Source organism: Bacillus rossius, chromosome 12 (assembly GCF_032445375.1).
Source record: "Bacillus rossius redtenbacheri isolate Brsri chromosome 12, Brsri_v3, whole genome shotgun sequence".
Classification (NCBI taxonomy): domain Eukaryota; kingdom Metazoa; phylum Arthropoda; class Insecta; order Phasmatodea; family Bacillidae; genus Bacillus; species Bacillus rossius.
The window spans coordinates 49,170,359-49,189,775 of record NC_086339.1 but is presented as its reverse complement, the minus strand read 5'-3'; the positions used below and the strand labels follow the sequence as shown (position 1 = coordinate 49,189,775).

At 45.4% G+C, this 19,417-nt stretch overlaps 1 protein-coding gene across 3 annotated transcripts in view; it reads left to right on the top strand.

The window, feature by feature from the left end:
- Window positions 1-15,968: 15,968 nt before the first annotated feature.
- LOC134537922 (uncharacterized) overlaps window positions 15,969-19,417 on the top strand; it is a 35,370-nt gene continuing 31,921 nt past the window's right edge. For 2 of the 3 annotated variants that reach the window (XM_063378885.1, XM_063378886.1), the window contains exon 1: window positions 15,991-16,230. In XM_063378885.1, coding sequence (XP_063234955.1) covers window positions 16,165-16,230 — 66 coding nt within the window. In that variant the 5' untranslated portion in view covers window positions 15,991-16,164. Of the gene's footprint in view, window positions 16,231-19,417 lie in introns of all 3 variants that reach the window. The other variant, XM_063378884.1, reaches the window with a different exon arrangement.

Here is a 19,417-nt window from a genome sequence, read left to right as displayed (position 1 = left end):
AGGGGTGGGCGATTGGAGACGGCCAATCCCGTATACGAATGTCTCTGCGCGGTTGTTGTGCCCACTGTGGTGAAACACGCACCGCAATTAAGTTTGTCCAAGCTCCCTTGCGGGTTTGTGGTCAGCGCCGTGCGCGTGACCTAAAGTAAAGTTCTGTGAGTTGCGGGAGGCGGCCCGTGCCGTATACTGAAGATCAACCCCGCTGACCAAGTGTGGTGCGGGGTGTCTTTAAACTATTGCGGTCGGATTAGGTCCTGGACCGAAAAGGGGGACCGGGTACTCACGGAGAGTTTAAGTAATAAAAGGGGTTCTGTTAATTAGTGACTATATTTACCGGACGTTACTTTCGATGAAGACAAAGGTTGTTGCCTCTCCGTGGGACGTAGGTCCGGCCCGGTCCGCGAGCCGTGATTAACTGCCGAACTGGCATGGCGTCCGAGGGAGGCTCGGCCTCTCTTGCGCCAGGTTTGACCTCATTACGCTAGACTCTAAATAGGTGTGTCTGGAAGAGACTTTATTGTCGCTAAAATCCTAATTTGATGTTCCAGGAGGAATGGGTACGGTTCTTCTCTTGTCTACTCAGGTTTTCGCGGGTTTGCCTTTAATTGCTGTTCGGCTCGCCTGACTCGGGTGGGCCATGGCCAGGGGTGTGTTCCGTTAGCGGGAGCATATACTGGCGGGTGCAGGTCGGGCTCTGGGGTGGTCGTCCGCCGGACGACATCAAATGCCCCCCCCCCCTCCCCGCGAAGCCCGACTTTGCGCCGCTTATGGTCCCGCTAACATGGGGCCACCCCTAGCTCCGGCCGCTCCATCCCGGCGTGGTTCGCGGCTCAGCAGCTGGTCGGCTCCGCGTACCGGATCCGGTGGTCGTGGCTGACTGGGCCAGCGTGCGCGCCGCCCCGGTTGCCGTCGTGGCAGGCGTGGCGGGTAGGCGTCGTGGTGCTGGTGTGGGGTCAGCGGCTGGTAGGGCCAGCGCACTGGACCTGGTGATCATGGCTGACTGGGCCAGCGTGCGCGCCGCCCGGTTTCCGTCATGGCAGGCGTGCCGGGGGCGGCGTCATTGTGCCGGTGTGGGGTCAGCGGCTGGTAGGGCCAGCACACTGGACCTGGTGATCGTGGCTGACTTGGGCCAGCGTGCGCGCCGCCCCGGTTTCCGTCGTGGCAGGCGTGCCGGGGGCGGCGTCGTGGCGCCTCCTAGCTCCGGCAACAGCTCCACCCGGGTGGTGCTCGTGGTGGCCGCAGTTGGTAGGGCCCGAGCACCTGTCCCGGGTCGTCCCGCGTCGAACACCCGGGTGCTGGCCTGTTGACGTTGGCCCTCAGCGTCTGGTACGGCGTGGATGGGTACAGCCTCCTCTCCCGTTCCAGTGTACCGGGCGGGTTTGGAGTAGAGGCCTCCTCGTCCCCGTCGTCCAGTTCCATCATAATGAGTGTGGTGTCGGCGTGGTCGTTGTGCGGTTGTGCCTTAAGCACCTCCCCGGACTCGTTCTCGGGGGGTGACAGTGGTTCCGAGTGTGGCTGCGGTGTCTCGCAGCGTGCTGAGGTGCGGTGGTGGCCAGGATGCCGGCCGGCAGGGGCGGCGACGACCAAGGTCAGGTGGCTCTCGGCAGGCGGGCAGCAAGCGCGGGCGGCGCTCGGCACGGCCCGGCTCAGCCTTCCCGACATGCGGGCGTTTTGCGGCTCGTCGTGCCAGACGGATGACAGGTGTCATCGACCGAGTGACGGTCACGTGCGGTGGTGGGGCGGTCGGGCGTCCAGGTGCCGTGGCGTCGACCTGCATTGCGTCAGGCAGATGCAGGGAGCTCAGGCGACCCGGTAGCCACGGTGACGTCACGGTGTTGTGGCGCGGCACCTGTGGCGACTTGAGCGCGCGTCGCCTCGGCGGCTGCTGTGGCAGGCTGACCGAGGGGCGGCGTCGTGGCGCCTCTGGAGCACAGAGTGCGCGTCGCTTCGGCAGCTGCTGTGGCAGACTGTACGAGGGGCGGCATCGTGGCGCCTCTGGAGCACAGAGTGCGCATCGCCTCGGAGGCTGCTGTGGCAGGCCGGCCGAGGGGTGGCGCCGTGGCGCCTGTGGCGGCTTGAGTGCGTGTCGCCTGGGCGGCTGCTGTGGCAGGCTGGCCGAGGGGTGGCGTCGTGGCGACTGAGCCTCGAAGCCAGGCGGGCACCGCGGGGCAAATTCAGGCGGCGGGGCCTCGCACAGGCGTCTCGGCGTCGTGGCCCTGGGCGTTGCCTTGTCCAGCGTCCCTATTGAGACCGCGTACTCATGTGGCAGTGAGGACGGCTGCATGACGTTGAAGCTAGGCGGTGGCGACGGTGTGGCGCGACGTGTATTTGTCGAGTCTGGTGGCGTCCCGGATGAGGCGTGTGTCGGAGACGATGCGGGTTGTGTCGGAATGGTCCTTCGCGGCACTGTGACGGTGGTCAGGTGCGGTGGCGAGGCCATCCCGGCGTCGTGAGGTGTCTCCGACACGAGGCGGGTTCGGGACGTCGTGACAGACTGCGGTGGGACGGTCGGCGTCATGCGTCGTTCGGCCGGCTTCGGCGGGTCAAGCGTCGTCAGTCATGTTGAGTGGCGTCTGGTCTGCGAGGGGTGTTGAGGCTGGTGGCTTTGGGCACGGAGGTGGAGGGAGCAGGATTGGCGGCGAGAGGTTGACGAGCGTCGGCGTCGGGACGGAAGGCGTCCATGGTGAGGCGTAGTGCGTCGGCGTGAGTGGCGTCAGGTTGATGAAGCGTGGTCTCGCTGGTGACGGTGTTTCCGGACTTGGGTCGGGAGGCATCAGGTCTACGAGGGACGCCGAGGTTGGTGGCTCCGGGACAGGAGGCGACGGGAGCGGGATTGTTGGCGGCATGATGAAGGTCGTCGGCGTCGGGACGGTTGTACGTGACGGTGCGGATGTCGTCGGGGCGTGCATTCGTGATATGTCATGCGTCTGCGTGAGTGGCGTTTCGATGTCGTGAATCGTCGCGGCGTATCGTAGGGGAGGAATTATTAGCATTGCTTTCGAATACCTACTTGGGTGGCTCGTTCTGCGGTACATCGCGCGCACGTGAATGTGAAGGCCTCGCGCCTCAAAGTCCCTTCACGCTCGTTGGTGCAGTCACGATGCCATAGGCCGGCACACTCGTCGCAGTGGTAGCCCATGCTACTTCCCCTAGGACACGACAGGTTTCCACACATCGTCATTCCATATAGGCGATACTCTTGACAATAGCCACACTCGTACCCCGCGGCGATCCTGCCGTTTAAGTACCAACTCGGGTAGAGGTGGTACCACCCGATGCATTCGTCCGCATCCATCTCTTGTTATCGTGCGTGTTCAGCTGTGTCGATTCGTGTTTTTCACTCGTGGCTCTGTGCGCGCTGTGCAAGTCTGCGCGCGGGGTCGCGCTCGCCGGCTAGGCAGGTGCCCGGACAGCCGCACAAAAAAATGGCCGAGAATGGCTGCGGCGCGGGCGGGGGTGCGAATGGGCGTGTGAGGCGATGGCCGAGAGCGCCCGGACAGCCACACAAAGAGGAGGAGAAAACGGTCCGCGCGGGGTGGGGGTGGTGACGTCGCTCCGTTGCTCGCCTCGCCGTGATGACGTGCGGGGGTGGGGGGTTGGAGTGTCCTTTGTCCGCTCGCCTCGTCGCGCCGGTCTGTCTGGCCTTCGACCCTTCCTGTGTCCAAAATGGTCGTTTCGTGTCTCCGCTGTTGCCTGTTTGTGAATTTATCTCGAAAATGTCCAGAAGGGGGGAAAAAAAAATTTTCACGTTATTTTCTGCCCCACGCAGCGGGCGCCAAATGCCGTCGTCCGGGGTCTCGGGCTCGAGTCCCGGTGTGGCTCCTAGTAGGAAAAGGCGGTTCTTGATACGTATTGTCCGGGTGGGCGCCAGACTAGCTCGGCTCTAGTCGTGAGTTTGGGGTCGTGGATGTATGTGCCCCTGCGTGGCCCACTAGGGCCGGCGGCGGTGTTGCGTAGGATGATATTTAAATAAGAGACGTGGAGTTGAGGTGGTGGTGTCGTACCTTTTATTCATAGGAGTGAGTCGTACACAATACAACACTCTACAGAGGTCCCCGGGGGGGGGGGGGGGGGTTTACTCGTTATTCCGTGGCGCCGTATTGTTTGTGTTCCGCGTTACGTGGGCCTCGGACGCTGTGACGTCTCATACGCGGGTAACGTAATTTCGTAACACAAAGGCGGGACACAAAAGTACACTGAATTAAGGGGGTGCGCACAAGTTACGTGGCACTCGTTACTCGGGTAACATAAGTTAGTAATACAAAATACGGGACACAAAATACACTGAATTAAGGGGGCGCGCACAAGTTACGTGGCACTCGTTACTCGGGTAACGTAAGTTAGTAATACAAAATACGGGACACAAAAATACACTGAATTAAGGGGGCGCGCACAAGTTACGTGGCACTCGTTACTCGGGTGACGTAAGTTAGTAATGCAAAATACGGGATACAAAAATACACTGAGTTAAGGGGTAGGCGATTGGAGACGGCCAATCCCGTATACGAATGTCTCTGCGCGGGTGTTGTGCCCACTGTGGTGAAACACGCACCGCAATTAAGTTTGTCCAAGCTCCCTTTCGGGTTTGTGGTCAGCGCCGTGTGCGTGACCTTAAGTAAAGTTCTGTGAGTTGCGGGAGGCGGCCCGTGCCGTATACTGAAGATCAACCCCGCTGACCAAGTGTGGTGCGGGGTGTCTTTAAACTATTGCGGTCGGATTAGGTCCTGGACCGAAAAGGGGGACCGGGTACTCACGGAGAGTTTAAGTAATAAAAGGGGTTCTGTTAATTAGTGACTATATTTACCGGACGTTACTTTCGATGAAGACAAAGGTTGTTGCCTCTCCGTGGGACGTAGGTCCGCCCCGGTCCGCGAGCCGTGATGAACTGCCGAACTGGCATGGCGTCCGAGGGAGGCTCGGCCTCTCTTGCGCCAGGTTTGACCTCATTACGCTAGACTCTAAATAGGTGTGTCTGGAAGAGACTTTATTGTCGCTAAAATCCTAATTTAATGTTCCAGGAGGAATGGGTACGGTTCTTCTCTTGTCTACTCAGGTTTTCGCGGGTTTGCCTTTAATTGCTGTTCGGCTCGCCTGACTCGGGTGGGCCATGGCCAGGGGTGTGTTCCGTTAGCGGGAGCGTATACTGGCGGGTGCAGGTCGGGCTCTGGGGTGGTCGTCCGCCGGACGACGTCAACTTAAATTTAAATCCTAATGATTTCCTAATAAGTGTCTGTCGAACAGTGCCTGTGATGTTACATCATTACAATTCAGCCCATATTTTTTTGCAATAATACTCTAAAATTTCTAGTAATTTTTTGAGCAGATTCTCAATATTATCCTTTGTAGTGCACATTTAATGTTTATTTTCATTATTTAAATTGTACCACTACATAACTATACACATGTAATCTAATAAATCATCATTAAATGTGTTTCCTTTATTGCAATATAATGGATGGAATTAGGTTTTGTCAAACTCTCCAAATCTAACATACATGGTTACTACCATAATTTAGCATAAGATAAACTAATTTAAATAGAAATTCCAATGATGCTTATGCTTAGTACAACACAACTCAAAGACTTGTACCTTCTCTGCGGTAAAGGACAAAACTTATTTCAATTATTTTGCGCTGAAATTCCAGTCCACCATTAAAATGAAGGCCAGATTGCATAAATAACTTTGTTAAGCGAAATGGCAATTAATGAAACCGCTGTCTAATTATATGTGTAGGCCTAGTGCATTCCCTTACAATAAATTACATTTATGACAAGCCAGATATAATAGCAGGCTTTATTAAATTTCCCTTAATAGTAATACGTAGGCCTACAACATACAATGTAAGTACTACAGAGTGCGGAACATAATAAAAATAATAACTTAACCAGTAGAATTGTAAATTATTTCAAACTAAACACTTTAATATTTATATTAAAATAAACACAACATAATAAATTTATGTGTTGTGCACAGTAAATAAACATAAATTACCCTTAACTACATATTATAGGTTATGAAATATATTTACTTAAGTATATTATAAAAGCCCGAAGGTGATAACTGAATAAAATTAATTGGTTTAATCAAATGCTATTAAAACAAAAATATTTAGGAACCTATAAGCCTATATTTGTGATTTTTAACTAAAGATAACATTAAAGGGACTAACCCATACATTAGCATTCGTGTTCTACAGTCGACCATATAGCGGCATAGCTACAGTAAGTAGAAAACTTGTTAGATGCTTTAGCAATTTTATTAAATCGCGAATATCCTGTTAATGCATCACATAAATTAAAAATCAGACTGAAAACAGCGCACATATAAATATGGCAAGGGAATGTTTGAGCATAATAAGCATACTGACATTCCTTAACCTACAGCTTTACACATTTCGAAGATGCATAAAAGATTGTTTCTATACCGGTACTTGCTTAAGTGCGAAAAAAAAAAAAAAAAAATAGTAAACTAACATGAAATAAATAATGTTCAAACTTACAATTTATTCACCACATACAAAAATCCAAGTACCAAAATACTGCGCCAAAACAAAAAATAATACCCAAAGACAAAGATTTCTAAACTTCAGTGCCAACAAGCATGATGGGAAGTTTCAATATAATGTCTCAGATACATTTCAGAATCAACCACAATGTAATATTGCCAAAGGAATCTTGCTGAAATGTATCTGAAACTTCATTTATAGACATGAGTACAATGTGTACAATGAAATGTTTATGAAATATTCCAGAAACATTACAGATGAAATGTAATCTATTCGAAACATAGTAATGTTACTGCAATATCACAGACATGTTACTGAAACATTGTGTGCTGTATGGGCACCTACATCTGTTGCAGATGACTCTAGGAAAAGAAGTGTTGTCTATCTTTATTCATCGCATTGCCTTCAGCAGCACGTAGTGTAACGCCCCTCGTGCCTCAAAATTGAATTATTTTAAATTAATTAAAAAGAGAGCATTGGAAACTGCTGGGCAAGGAAAATGAGACAATTAAGTTATTGACCAGAGGTGGCACGAGGTGGAAAACAAGATAATTTGGAACTCCCTGACACAAGCAACTGGGGAGTTGGTGGATCTTTTAAGGGAACAAGGTATATCATAAATAAATTAACACTACACAAGTAGCTTGGTCTATAGGTTCCCTGTTTTATTATTAAGGAATTTTGTGTTCGTATTATTCAACCCTGACAATAAAAATCTTAGTAAATAACAAAGTTAAAGGGGGCGCCCCAGGATTAATTAAAACAGTACATGTTACACCTTAGCAAAAATTATTACATAATTAAAAATTTGAAAATTGCACCAAATTTGAATGTCCCAACAATTACATCGATGATTAGTTTAATTGATTCTACATATTCTTGAGGAAAGCACTGTTTGCTGGTAGGCTATTCATTCGATTAATGTAGTTCGTAGCTAGAAAGTGGGGGGGGGGATCTTGATTTCACATTACCACCCGGGTCTTCAGAAAAATAACGTCAGGTCGCGGAAACCTCTCTTCTAACGTGACCCGCAGTGGAGGTGCAGGACCACGAGCTGGGAGCAATTTGTCTCTCCAGCACTTCGACCCTATCTGAAACCCAAATCAAATCCAAAACGAATTAGACTTGCTTCCAGACAGTCCTATACCGTCGGCGCAAAAGGCCAACAAACGGGAATGGGGGGGGAAAAGAAAAAAAATTACTCACCAACCAGGGTGTAGAGTTCGGAGCTCACTAGGTGTCTCGCGCCGACATCAGGATGCCGCGGACCGAGAAATCAGGATGCGTGGACGAAACCGGAATTTTTAGAATTAAATAAGAAGAAATAAAAATTTAACTACGCATGACTTTTCTAAAAACTACCTCTGCCTGGCTACTGTACAAACGGGATCACATCCCTTAAGCAAACTGACTACATTCTCGTGCACGCGAAAATCACCGTTCCCGCAAAAAGCCTCTTAGCGCAGAGCACGTAGAGAAGACGAGGTCAGTAGCCGAGGTCAGAGGGCTGAGTGCCCCGCAATCGGCCAAAGCACCTAATTAAATCGGGCGGTAAGGCCCCGGGTCAAAGGAGGGGGTAGGTTCGGTTCTAAGCCGAAAATTTCCGGAGTCCGAGGCGGTCGTGACAACAACACGACATGCGCGCTCTCTACCGGACCGAAACGAAAGCAAGGAACAATCGACTTCTCCGGGCCGCGAGAGGAAAGCATAGTGCCTTATGGCACCGCGACGCTGCCTTCTAGCGGTGTAAGGGGGAACTACTTGAGGTGGTGAGCAGACTTGCCACCAGGTGTCATGAGGGTAAGCTCTGCACGCTGGCGACCAGGCCCGCGGTTACTTTTTTTGCCGCTAGATGTCAGGGATGTGTCTGTCGGACCCGGGAGAAGGTTTTTGCATCAGGTCATCATCCCGTCCGGTCACTGCTCTTAGCTTAATTTCTCAGAACTAAAGTGAGGAGGAGAGAGAGGAAGGGGGGGCAGAAATAGCCACTAAGGTGGGAACGCAGCTCCACTGGAGACCGCTTCGTGACGAGACATGCTTTTCTCAGCAGGCCTCTACAAGGTAGCAGCTTGCAGCCCAGGAGCTGCTCAAAGCAGTTTTGGTCATGCAGGGAATTAAAATTACAAACTCGGGGCGTGACTGCAGGCGAGAGAAATTTCAACCGGGCTGACCATGTCCACATTAGACAGCAAAATATCAGATTGGCCCCCTGGGAAGGGGCTTCGGTCCACTGGCACCAAGTTTAAATCGGTGGCGTACACCGGCCTAACAAAAGTAAATCACCCCCATTAACCACCAGATAAATTAAAAAAATGGAAACCCCAAAAAAAATTTAAAATTATAGAATAAATTTAAAAAAAGTGACGAAATGCCTAATTTCTGGCACATACTCCCCCGCTTGAATGCGGAGCATATAGGGAAAATAACTGCATCAATGATATTCTTTGGTTGGGCGAGTAACCAGGTTCGCCTGTATCCTACTACTTACAAAAAAAAATATGTTGATCACATCGAATGTGTATTATAATAAATTAAATTACCTATAACGGTGAATTATGTCATGAGGAAAATTGATCTCAGATGTTGGGAATGGTGTCACGTGACAAATACTCTAAACATGGGCGCTGTGAGGCAGGCCTAAAACACTGGGCCAGAACCGGAATTTGGTCCGTCGGGTGCCAGTTATGAAAGGTGGGGATTTGTGTACCTCTGAAAATAATGAAAGTGGGAATGTAAACCCCTGTACAATAGTCTTTCCATAAGAAGCCGAAGGCATTGGTACTCAGCCCTGCACAGTCAGGCGATGGAGAAGACGGTCGAATTTGCTGCTTGCTCGAAGGCGAAACAGAGCCTCAGTCCCAGAGTGACACAGGGCCTAAGGGTGGTATTCCCTTGGCGGAATTTTAAATGATTGGGGATGAAAACCCCAAAAGATCAACAATCCGTATGAATGAATGAATTTAAAAAATATTAAATATTCGATAAATTAAGAAATTTCTGCGCATACCACTCTGATGTTTATTATTAACTAATATTTATTATTTAAAAGTATTCTGCAAACAAAACGATAAATTAACGACTCTTCGCACTCAAATTTAAATTATTTAAAGAAATGTAACATGCAATAAACCAACAATTATAAATCAAAAATGGATAACTTATAATGGAGCGGTTAGATCTTCCATGACTGCTGATAGGCTTCGCACTGCCTGAGAGGGGGTTTTAACATAGGCCGTCCAAAGATGAGTGGTGGGAATGTAACCCAAAGCACACTCGAAAATGGTCATGAGATTTTTCACTCAGAGGACCTTGGTCATGGCTCGTTGTCTCAGAGGACCCTAACTTTTGCGCCGCTCGTTGGCTAGCTTGACCTAGCTCCTATTTTAGAAAAACACATAAAAGAAACCAGTTTGCCGTCTGGAAGTCACTTAAATAAAGCATCTCATCGATAACGATGTAAAAGAAATATAACTTTGGGGTAGAATGCAAAAGAAAAAGAAAAAAAATGGCTAAATGTGACAGCTTCTGTGCTCAGACTCTATGTACGTCACTGTACATCACATTTACGTACAAGGAAAAATAAAGAAATAAACATGTAAAAGTATTAACGCAACATCAGTAAAAAAAATCACTACAAACATTATTCTTGCTTACTTTGCGAATTATGCTTATTAAAAAAAAGGAACGTAATCAGAAATTAAATATATAAAATCGTCGAACAAGATTCATGAAGATTCAAAAAATATCAGAGAGGTATTTCTGAGTAAAAAAAAATATTAAAACTATTTACGTCAAGTAGCTTGTTAAAGACTGACATACGTATGTAAAAAAAATTAAAAATTAAAATATCTTAAATTACCTCGAATGTGCTAGCCTAGAAACGGATGCGTAAACATACACAAATTAATTTAGGGGACCTCTCGTTGGAGGTTGAAAAGGATTTCACCACTCTCGGTGATTAGTATAAATATAAAATGAGGCTAGTCACCTCGTAGGTGCTTACTTTCGGTGAAAAACTTTTTTTTTATACACTTGATTATATTATTATTATTATTTGTATAGTTAATATTGTTATAAGTTACATATATAAAATTATTATGTTATATTTCAAGTTCCCCTAGATTAAGAAAATACTTCGCTGCTAGATTTAGTGCAGTATAGATTAAATATAGTGCCTGGTTTGGTGACATGAAAATAATATTATTAGGACATATAAAGCATGGGTAGTTTGTTAACAAAGTACTTGGCACGTGGCTGGAGCACACAGGAGAGGAGAGTGGGTTCCGCGCAGTTGGCGGCCCTGTCATGAGGTGACGAGATAACATGGCGGCGCGCGCACAAGCGCAGAGAGACAAAAAATACAAACATACACGACAGTCCGAAAGGACATTATAGTAATTTATTTTTGGGGGGGCCTCATTAGTAAACAAAATACTGGTCGAACACACAATGTGCTCTGTTTATAATTATTATGACGGCCGAAAGACGTATAAGTTAGTCTGGTTAGCGTCTCTCTCAGAGGTAAGCGACCTCTGGGACTTGCGGGGTTTGGGGGAGGGGAGAGTCCTCACGAGCGCTCCGACACGTACGGGATAAGATAACACCGGCCGTCGGCCGGGCTGAAGAGGGTTAAAACGGGGAGGGGGGGGGGGGGTGTTTCTGCAACCTTGCGCGTGTCACGTCTGATAACTGCGCCGCTGTCGGGACAGCTGTCTGGCTAAAGGACGTCTCGCGCGCTACGCGCTAACTAAGTCCGCACGGGACTTTAAAACTCAATATAAATTTTAAAAATTTAACTCATTACAACTAGCGGGTGTACCAGCGATCAGTTTACAATATTATTACAAAATTGTTATCACAAAAATTAATTAATTTAATTTTTTTTTTATTTTATTTTTGGTATGCCTACTTTATTTAGGTATGCCTATAGACCAAACCACGCTCTGCTACCAATTGTAACGCCCCTCGTGACTCAAAATTGAATTATTTTAAATTAATTAAAAAGAGAGCCTTGGAAACTGCTGGGCAAGAAAAATGAGACAATTAAGTTATTGACCAGAGGTAAGCGACCTCTGGGACTTGCGGGGTTTGGGGGAGGGGAGAGTCCTCACGAGCGCTCCGACACGTACGGGATAAGATAACACCGGCCGTCGGCCGGGCTGAAGAGGGTTAAAACGGGGAGGGGGGGGGGGGTGTTTCTGCAACCTTGCGCGTGTCACGTCTGATAACTGCGCCGCTGTCGGGACAGCTGTCTGGCTAAAGGACGTCTCGCGCGCTACGCGCTAACTAAGTCCGCACGGGACTTTAAAACTCAATATAAATTTTAAAAATTTAACTCATTACAACTAGCGGGTGTACCAGCGATCAGTTTACAATATTATTACAAAATTGTTATCACAAAAATTAATTAATTTAATTTTTTTTTTATTTTATTTTTGGTATGCCTACTTTATTTAGGTATGCCTATAGACCAAACCACGCTCTGCTACCAATTGTAACGCCCCTCGTGACTCAAAATTGAATTATTTTAAATTAATTAAAAAGAGAGCCTTGGAAACTGCTGGGCAAGAAAAATGAGACAATTAAGTTATTGACCAGAGGTGGCACGAGGTGGAGAACAAGATAATTTGGAACTCCCTGACACAAGCAACTGGGGAGTTGGTGGATCTTTTAAGGGAACAAGGTATATCATAAATAAATTAACACTACACAAGTAGCTTGGTCTATAGGTTCCCTGTTTTATTATTAAGGAATTTTGTGTTCGTATTATTCAACCCTGACAATAAAAATCTTAGTAAATAACAAAGTTAAAGGGGGCGCCCCAGGATTAATTAAAACAGTACATGTTACACCTTAGCAAAAATTATTACATGATTAAAAATTTGAAAATTGCACCAAATTTGAATGTCCCAACAATTACATCGATGATTAGTTTAATTGATTCTACATATTCTTGAGGAAAGCACTGTTCGCTGGTAGGCTATTCATTCGATTAATGTAGTTCGTAGCTAGAAAGTGGGGGGGGGGGGGGATGTTGATTTCACATTACCACCCGGGTCTTCAAAAAATAACGTCGGGTCGCGGAAACCTCTCTTCTAACGTGACCCGCAGTGGAGGTGCAGGACCACGAGCTGGGAGCAATTTGTCTCTCCAGCACTTCGACCCTGTCTGAAACCCAAATCAAATCCAAAACGAATTAGACTTGCTTCCAGACAGTCCTATACCGTCGGCGCAAAAGGCAAACAAACGGGAATGGGGGGGGGGGGGGAAAGAAAAAAATTACTCACCAACCAGGGTGTAGAGTTCGGAGCTCACTAGGTGTCTCGCGCCAACATCAGGATGCCGCGGACCGAGAAATCAGGATGCGCGGACGAAACCGGAATTTTTAGAATTAAATAAGAAGAAATAAAAATTTAACTACACATGACTTTTCTAAAAACTACCTCTGCCTGGCTACTGTACAAACGGGATCACATCCCTTAAGCAAACTGACTACATTCTCGTGCACGCGAAAATCACCGTTCCCGCAAAAAGCCTCTTAGCGCAGAGCACGTAGAGAAGACGAGGTCAGTAGCCGAGGTCAGAGGGCTGAGTGCCCTGCAATCGGCCAAAGCACCTAATTAAATCGGGCGGTAAGGCCCCGGGTCAAAGGAGGGGGTAGGTTCGGTTCTAAGCCGAAAATTTCCGGAGTCCGAGGCGGTCGTGACAACAACACGACATGCGCGCTCTCTACCGGACCGAAACGATAGCAAGGAACAATCGACTTCTCCGGGCCGCGAGAGGAAAGCATAGTGCCTTATGGCACCGCGACGCTTCCTTCTAGCGGGGTAAGGGGGAACTACTTGAGGTGGTGAGCAGACTTGCCACCAGGTGTCATGAGGGTAAGCTCTGCACGCTGGCGACCAGGCCCGCGGTTACTTTTTTTTGCCGCTAGATGTCAGGGATGTGTCTGTCGGACCCGGGAGAAGGTTTTTGCATCAGGTCATCGTCCCGTCCGGTCACTGCTCTTAGCTTAATTTCTCAGAACTAAAGTGAGGAGGAGAGAGAGGAAGGGGGGGCAGAAATAGCCACTAAGGTGGGAACGCAGCTCCACTGGAGACCGCTTCGTGACGAGACATGCTTTTCTCAGCAGGCCTCTACAAGGTAGCAGCTTGCAGCCCAGGAGCTTCTTAAAGCAGTTTTGGTCATGCAGGGAATTAAAATTACAAACTCGGGGCGTGACTGCAGGCGAGAGAAATTTCAACCGGGCTGACCATGTCCACATTAGACAGCAAAATATCAGATTGGCCCCCTGGGAAGGGGCTTCGGTCCACTGGCACCAAGTTTAAATCGGTGGCGTACACCGGCCTAACAAAAGTAAATCACCCCCATCAACCACCAGATAAATTAAAAAAATGGAAACCCCAAAAAAAATTTAAAATTATAGAATAAATTAAAAAAAAGTGACGAAATGCCTAATTTCCGGCACAGTAGGTTCGAGTCCCTTCCACTATTCCGCCAAAGAATCAAATTTTAACAACACCTTAAAAGTAACCCAGTATCATACTTTCCACAGTCATCCACACATAAACTCTATTTCACAAGAAGAGGTAGTGGGCAGCATTCTGCTACCGGGAACTCTTCACGGGTCTTTGGTTCGATGTTGGGTTCTGGTATACGGACCACAAGGCCCGCAATAGCTATGATGACAATACAGTTTGCGACAAACTGTGTCACAGTGTTGTCTGATTAAGCAAACAGTCTGACCAATTGTTGCCACACACTGTGCAACACAGCCGATTTCGCGCGGACTACTGCAAGTTTTCGGTGCACACATTTATTGCTAAATACATATTCAGAAAATATGTGAACCCAACTAGAAGAAGTGGATAGTACACTGACGCCGCCGTCAGTGCTCCCTCTGAGAGCACAGGCCGTTATGTGTCAACACCTGATAAGTGCCGCGCCCCGAACGCGCCCGTGCGCGCAACGTAGTGCAGTGCCCCGAACGGCGTGACGTCAGTCACGGCCTCCAACGTGTGCAAAGCGCCCGGCCGGGTGTGGCACTGCGCAAGGGTATTGTTTATTCATGCATTTGATAATATAAACAGAAACTAATAAATCTAAAACCATCAGTAATTAATGTTAATTTAATAATCATTTTATAAAGGGTTATCATTCACAAACCTGGCCGAAGTCATCTTCCCGCGCTCCGCAGTTTTCCCGCGGAATTTCCCCCCTCCCTGGCCCCGGCGGCCAGGGAGGTTAGTCAGTCGCCATCCAGCACTCGCCCGGGCCGGCAGCCCACGCACGGGGAGCCTTCAACTTTCGCGCCAACATCCTGTAACTGCAATAGGTAATTATAGCCAAACCGCTTTTATATCATCTCCCTGGTCGGCCCAAATCGGCCGTTAGCGACCTCGCGCGGTCTATTAATAAAATGTGTATCCCATCCCGGGACTTTTTATATCTTACGTAATCAATTAGGTGATCCTTCGTGGCACCTGCGCCTCACGCTATAACGCCCCACCTCGGGACATAGTTCTTTGCCCATGCAGGGCGGCACTGCGCCAAACGCGACCACAAACATTCGGACGAGTCATCAACTGGGACGTGCCACGGCCACGTGTGTGATATCATACCAGATTCCACCGTGTCCGTACCCAGCTTAACGTGGCCCTCGCCACCCCGCGGACTAGCCGCCTGTGCATATCCTCCTGTGCGGGACTAACCACAGTGATTTAGTGTAATGTGTTTTCGTAAGTAAATTCGCGGGACCTGCCGTCCTTATAGTGTAATGTGTTTTCATAAGTAAATTCGCGGGACCTGCCGTCCTTATAGTGTAATGTGTTCTCATAAGTAATTTGCGGGACCGATCGCCCACGCACTTCACGTTGCGTCCAAGTACTCTCGCATAAGCCAGAACAGGTTCATCGTGCGCGGAGCTTAGGTCGACGATGAAGCGGCCAGTTACGTGAACGTGTGACGTGTAGATGGTGCTACGCAATAAAACAGCTACAAGTACGTGTGTGTTTCATTAATAAGGCGTCCTGGGAGGCCATAACAGCCCGGGGGGCCCTTTGTCGCCGCGTCCCTGCCTGCAGTCACGAGGCCAGGAACCCCGCCCTTGAGAACCCAAAATTAAATTAAACAGTAAATTCACGTAAATTCAGATCAGGCATCGGGGACGGCGTCAACACTTTGTTAAGAAAGCTTACAGCAATCGCTTTTTGTATGTGTGCACAATAATTTGTTTGGTTCGCAGCGAATTTTTTGTCTAAGTGAGTAGTTTATAGCAATTTTCCTTAAGCTTTACTATAACTTGCCGTTTGTTTATATTATACTTTAGGTAATTCTGGATTATTCTATTTTCTGTTAAAATGATGCCAGACAATTTTAAAATTGAATTTTATGATTTGGGTAAATGTTTTTTGTTTGAGGAATTTTCTTAGAAACCATCATGGAAGACTACTATCTGTTGTCGATTCGCTTATAAACATGGAAATTGACTTAGGTTGAATTTTGGTTAGGTTGTTAAAATTTTATTTTATTATTTGTTTTGCGTTATTACAGTTAGCTATCCGAAAAAGTATTTCTGGAATATTTTTTTTTTAGAACAAATAGACTAATGATATGCGGAAATATATTTATTTTACAAGGAATAGACTTGTAACATAACATGGCTGGTCACTACATTCCTAATACTAGAATTGCCATAGATATCTGGGAGGAATTATCTGAAAGAGTAAGTGGTTTTCCTCTACTTTTTTGTCTCTTTATTGAAATATATACACTTTACATGTAGGAAATAATGTTTAAAAGTGCATTTTTGGAAATGTTGATGTCGCATATTTCATGAACACCTTAGTTGTTTTTTAATTGGACAAGCGCGGAATATGGGAGTTTTTGGGCCGGGAACTATAAAAGCTATTTTTCACACATTTCATTTTTGGAATTTTTTTCCTGTATCAGAAATATGCCTGCTTCCCCTCATAGTGGTATTGAAAAAATTAACAGCGTGTTCTGTTTATTATAAATATCCATTTTTCGGAAAATAAAAGTTGTGTGGGAAGTAGTAAATTATGAGGAATAAATTTACTGGGTGGGACTATTTTATAGTTCATGATATAAAAAAAATTATATCATGAAGTCTCAGGTTTAGTAAATTAAGTACTGGTACATATTGCAAAGTAGAATTGACCTAGAGTGGGACTGTAATCTAGTTCACGGTACCTAGAAAATGTATCGAAGTCTCATTTTCAAATAATTAAATACCGTGTTTTATCGCATAATCGTCGCACATTTCATATTAAAATCAAGTTTAAGAAGTAGGGTTGCGATGATTATGTGAAAAAAGCATTTTTTTGTTAGGTAAAGTTATTAATGAGAACAAAACATATTCAAGGAAAGTACGTTCATTTAAAAAGTAGTATATACGAAAAGCACGCCAAACTAATTAAAATTAATAAGTCATGTAACAAAAACATTGTGTTCTACTTTAATTATAAAAACCAAAACTGTGACGCAAACATGAGTCGGAGCACATAACTATCGCAGTATTACACACCATGAGAAAGCATGGGCTATCAAATGGTAGTTAACTCGGCACCAGACAGAGCACGTGCGTTGCATGCGTTCAATGAGCTATCTGTAGGTATCGATATTTGACTTCGTGCGTGCGCTCTATACGGGAAACAACGTAACTAAACATGAATGATGCCAACTAGCGCTGGCTACATTTTTATTAGCGTAGACAGCGGCGACGAAGATTAAAATATAAAAGTTATAATGCTTGAAAAGTCTTTACAAGAAAAATTACACATTAGACAATTTAGTATTTCTGTTAATTAAATGAGTAAGCGGTAACTTCCGAATTAATATTAGAATATTAATATTAGGTTTCAACTTTAAAATACATTGTTTTATACAGGAAAACTACCTACACAAAGCGTTCGGAATCTAAAAACATCATGCAACTTTTTTTTTTTTTTTTTTTTTCAAATTTTGATGTCCTAAAATAGTGGTGCAACGATTATGTGCGTGCGGCGATTATGCGATAAAACACGGTACTGGTATCGCAAAATATAGTAGCCCGGGTGGGACTGTACTCTACGATACAGAGAAAAATATTACAGAGAAATTTCACTTTTTTTACCGTTATCATGAGATTGTATTCTACTTCACGATACTGATAATAATTCTATCTTGTATTTTTGTTAAGGTAATTATTTAATTCTCAGTATTGCAAAATAGACTAGAGGGGGTGGACCTATTTTTTATATGACACCACAAAATTTTAATCACGAAAATGCTAATTTCATACAAATGAAATACCGCTATCGCAAAAAAAAAAAAAACTGGATCTCGTAGAATTTTACTCTTCTTTATGATACCTTCCACTTATAATTTATTAATTCACAAAAATGAAAGGGAGTAGTCTATTTTGCGATTCCATAACTACATTGAGTATGTAACCAAAATGGGTTTGCCCTCGTCATTACCACCCTATTTTTTTTTTTTACGGGACAAGCGCAGGGATATGGGGGTTATTCGTGAGGAACTATAAACACACCATTTTTCATGCATTTTTTTGTTTGAATATTAAGGTAAATGTAAAGCGAATTTTACTATCAAATTTTTGTAATAAAAATATATAAAATGTAAACAGTTAATTAAAATTATATTACACACCCTCAACTTACTTATAGATCTGTACAGTCCAAACAAATAAAGGTGAAATGAAGATACATTGTGCCAACACTTACCTGTACCATTGGAAAATATAAATACAGCAGTTATAACTAAACATTTTTCATAACACATGTGAAACATTATAAAAATATTTAACAGTTGATCAAAATTCCTGAAACTGTTTTCTCATAGTATTTTTAAGCCTATATATACAGGTTATTCGGCAATAGGGTAATAGAGATTGCACTTGCATCCGGAAACAAAACACTGCAAAGTTACAGGTGCGGACTGCACAAATTTTCAATTTGGCGGTCGTATACATTTCCACACTGGCCACCTCATAAGCTTATACTTGAACCTCCCTGGTCTACAAAGAACATTTTAACCTCTTAAACAACATCAACTTCAATAACTTCATCATCAACTCTAACAACTTCATCACCATGGGGAAGGGGGGGAGGATTCAAACACCCTTGCAAAAAAAAATTGATCACACTGCCAGAAACAACCATTTAAAATTAACCTCCTTGCCTCCCAACTGTCTCACCAAAGCAACAACTACAAAACCCTTTGCCTCCAGCAGGATATGTATATCTTCACCCATAACACTGTCAATCTCACCACACCTAGATGATGCACTTAGAAAACTCTGATAACCTCTGCTCAAAATTTCCATGAATAATTTGCTGTTATCCCAAAAAACAACTGAGCTCTTATTTACTTATGTGGCATACAAACTTTAAAATCTTTATGATCCTGACGAAACCTTTATCTTTTCATTAAAATTCAACTCTTTGTGACTGACATAAATATAAATGCAAATGAATTTCAAAATATCTATGACCCATGACTTCATAAACTCTTTTCAAATTGGTGCATTTACATTTTATAATTTAAATACCTTGGTAACAATCATCATTAAAAAATTAACCTTACCAGTACATCTTCTTTACTATAAATCGCTGCAATACAATTATTATACGTATTTTTCTCCACACTTCTCCCTTAGTCAACATTGTACTTTCCTTAGTAGACCATGCCAATTGACCCAAATCCTGAGCTTGCAGAAATTAGGGTTGCTCATTTACAGTCCCTTTAGGTAGCTAGTCTGCCTTGGCTAACTACAAGACATCAAACATACTCTTCTTTCCTTCAACCTTTCAACTTAGCCAACTCTCAATATATGAATACATCTTACACAATACAACAAAATTCTTTCCCCTTGTTTACAATTGCCGTTA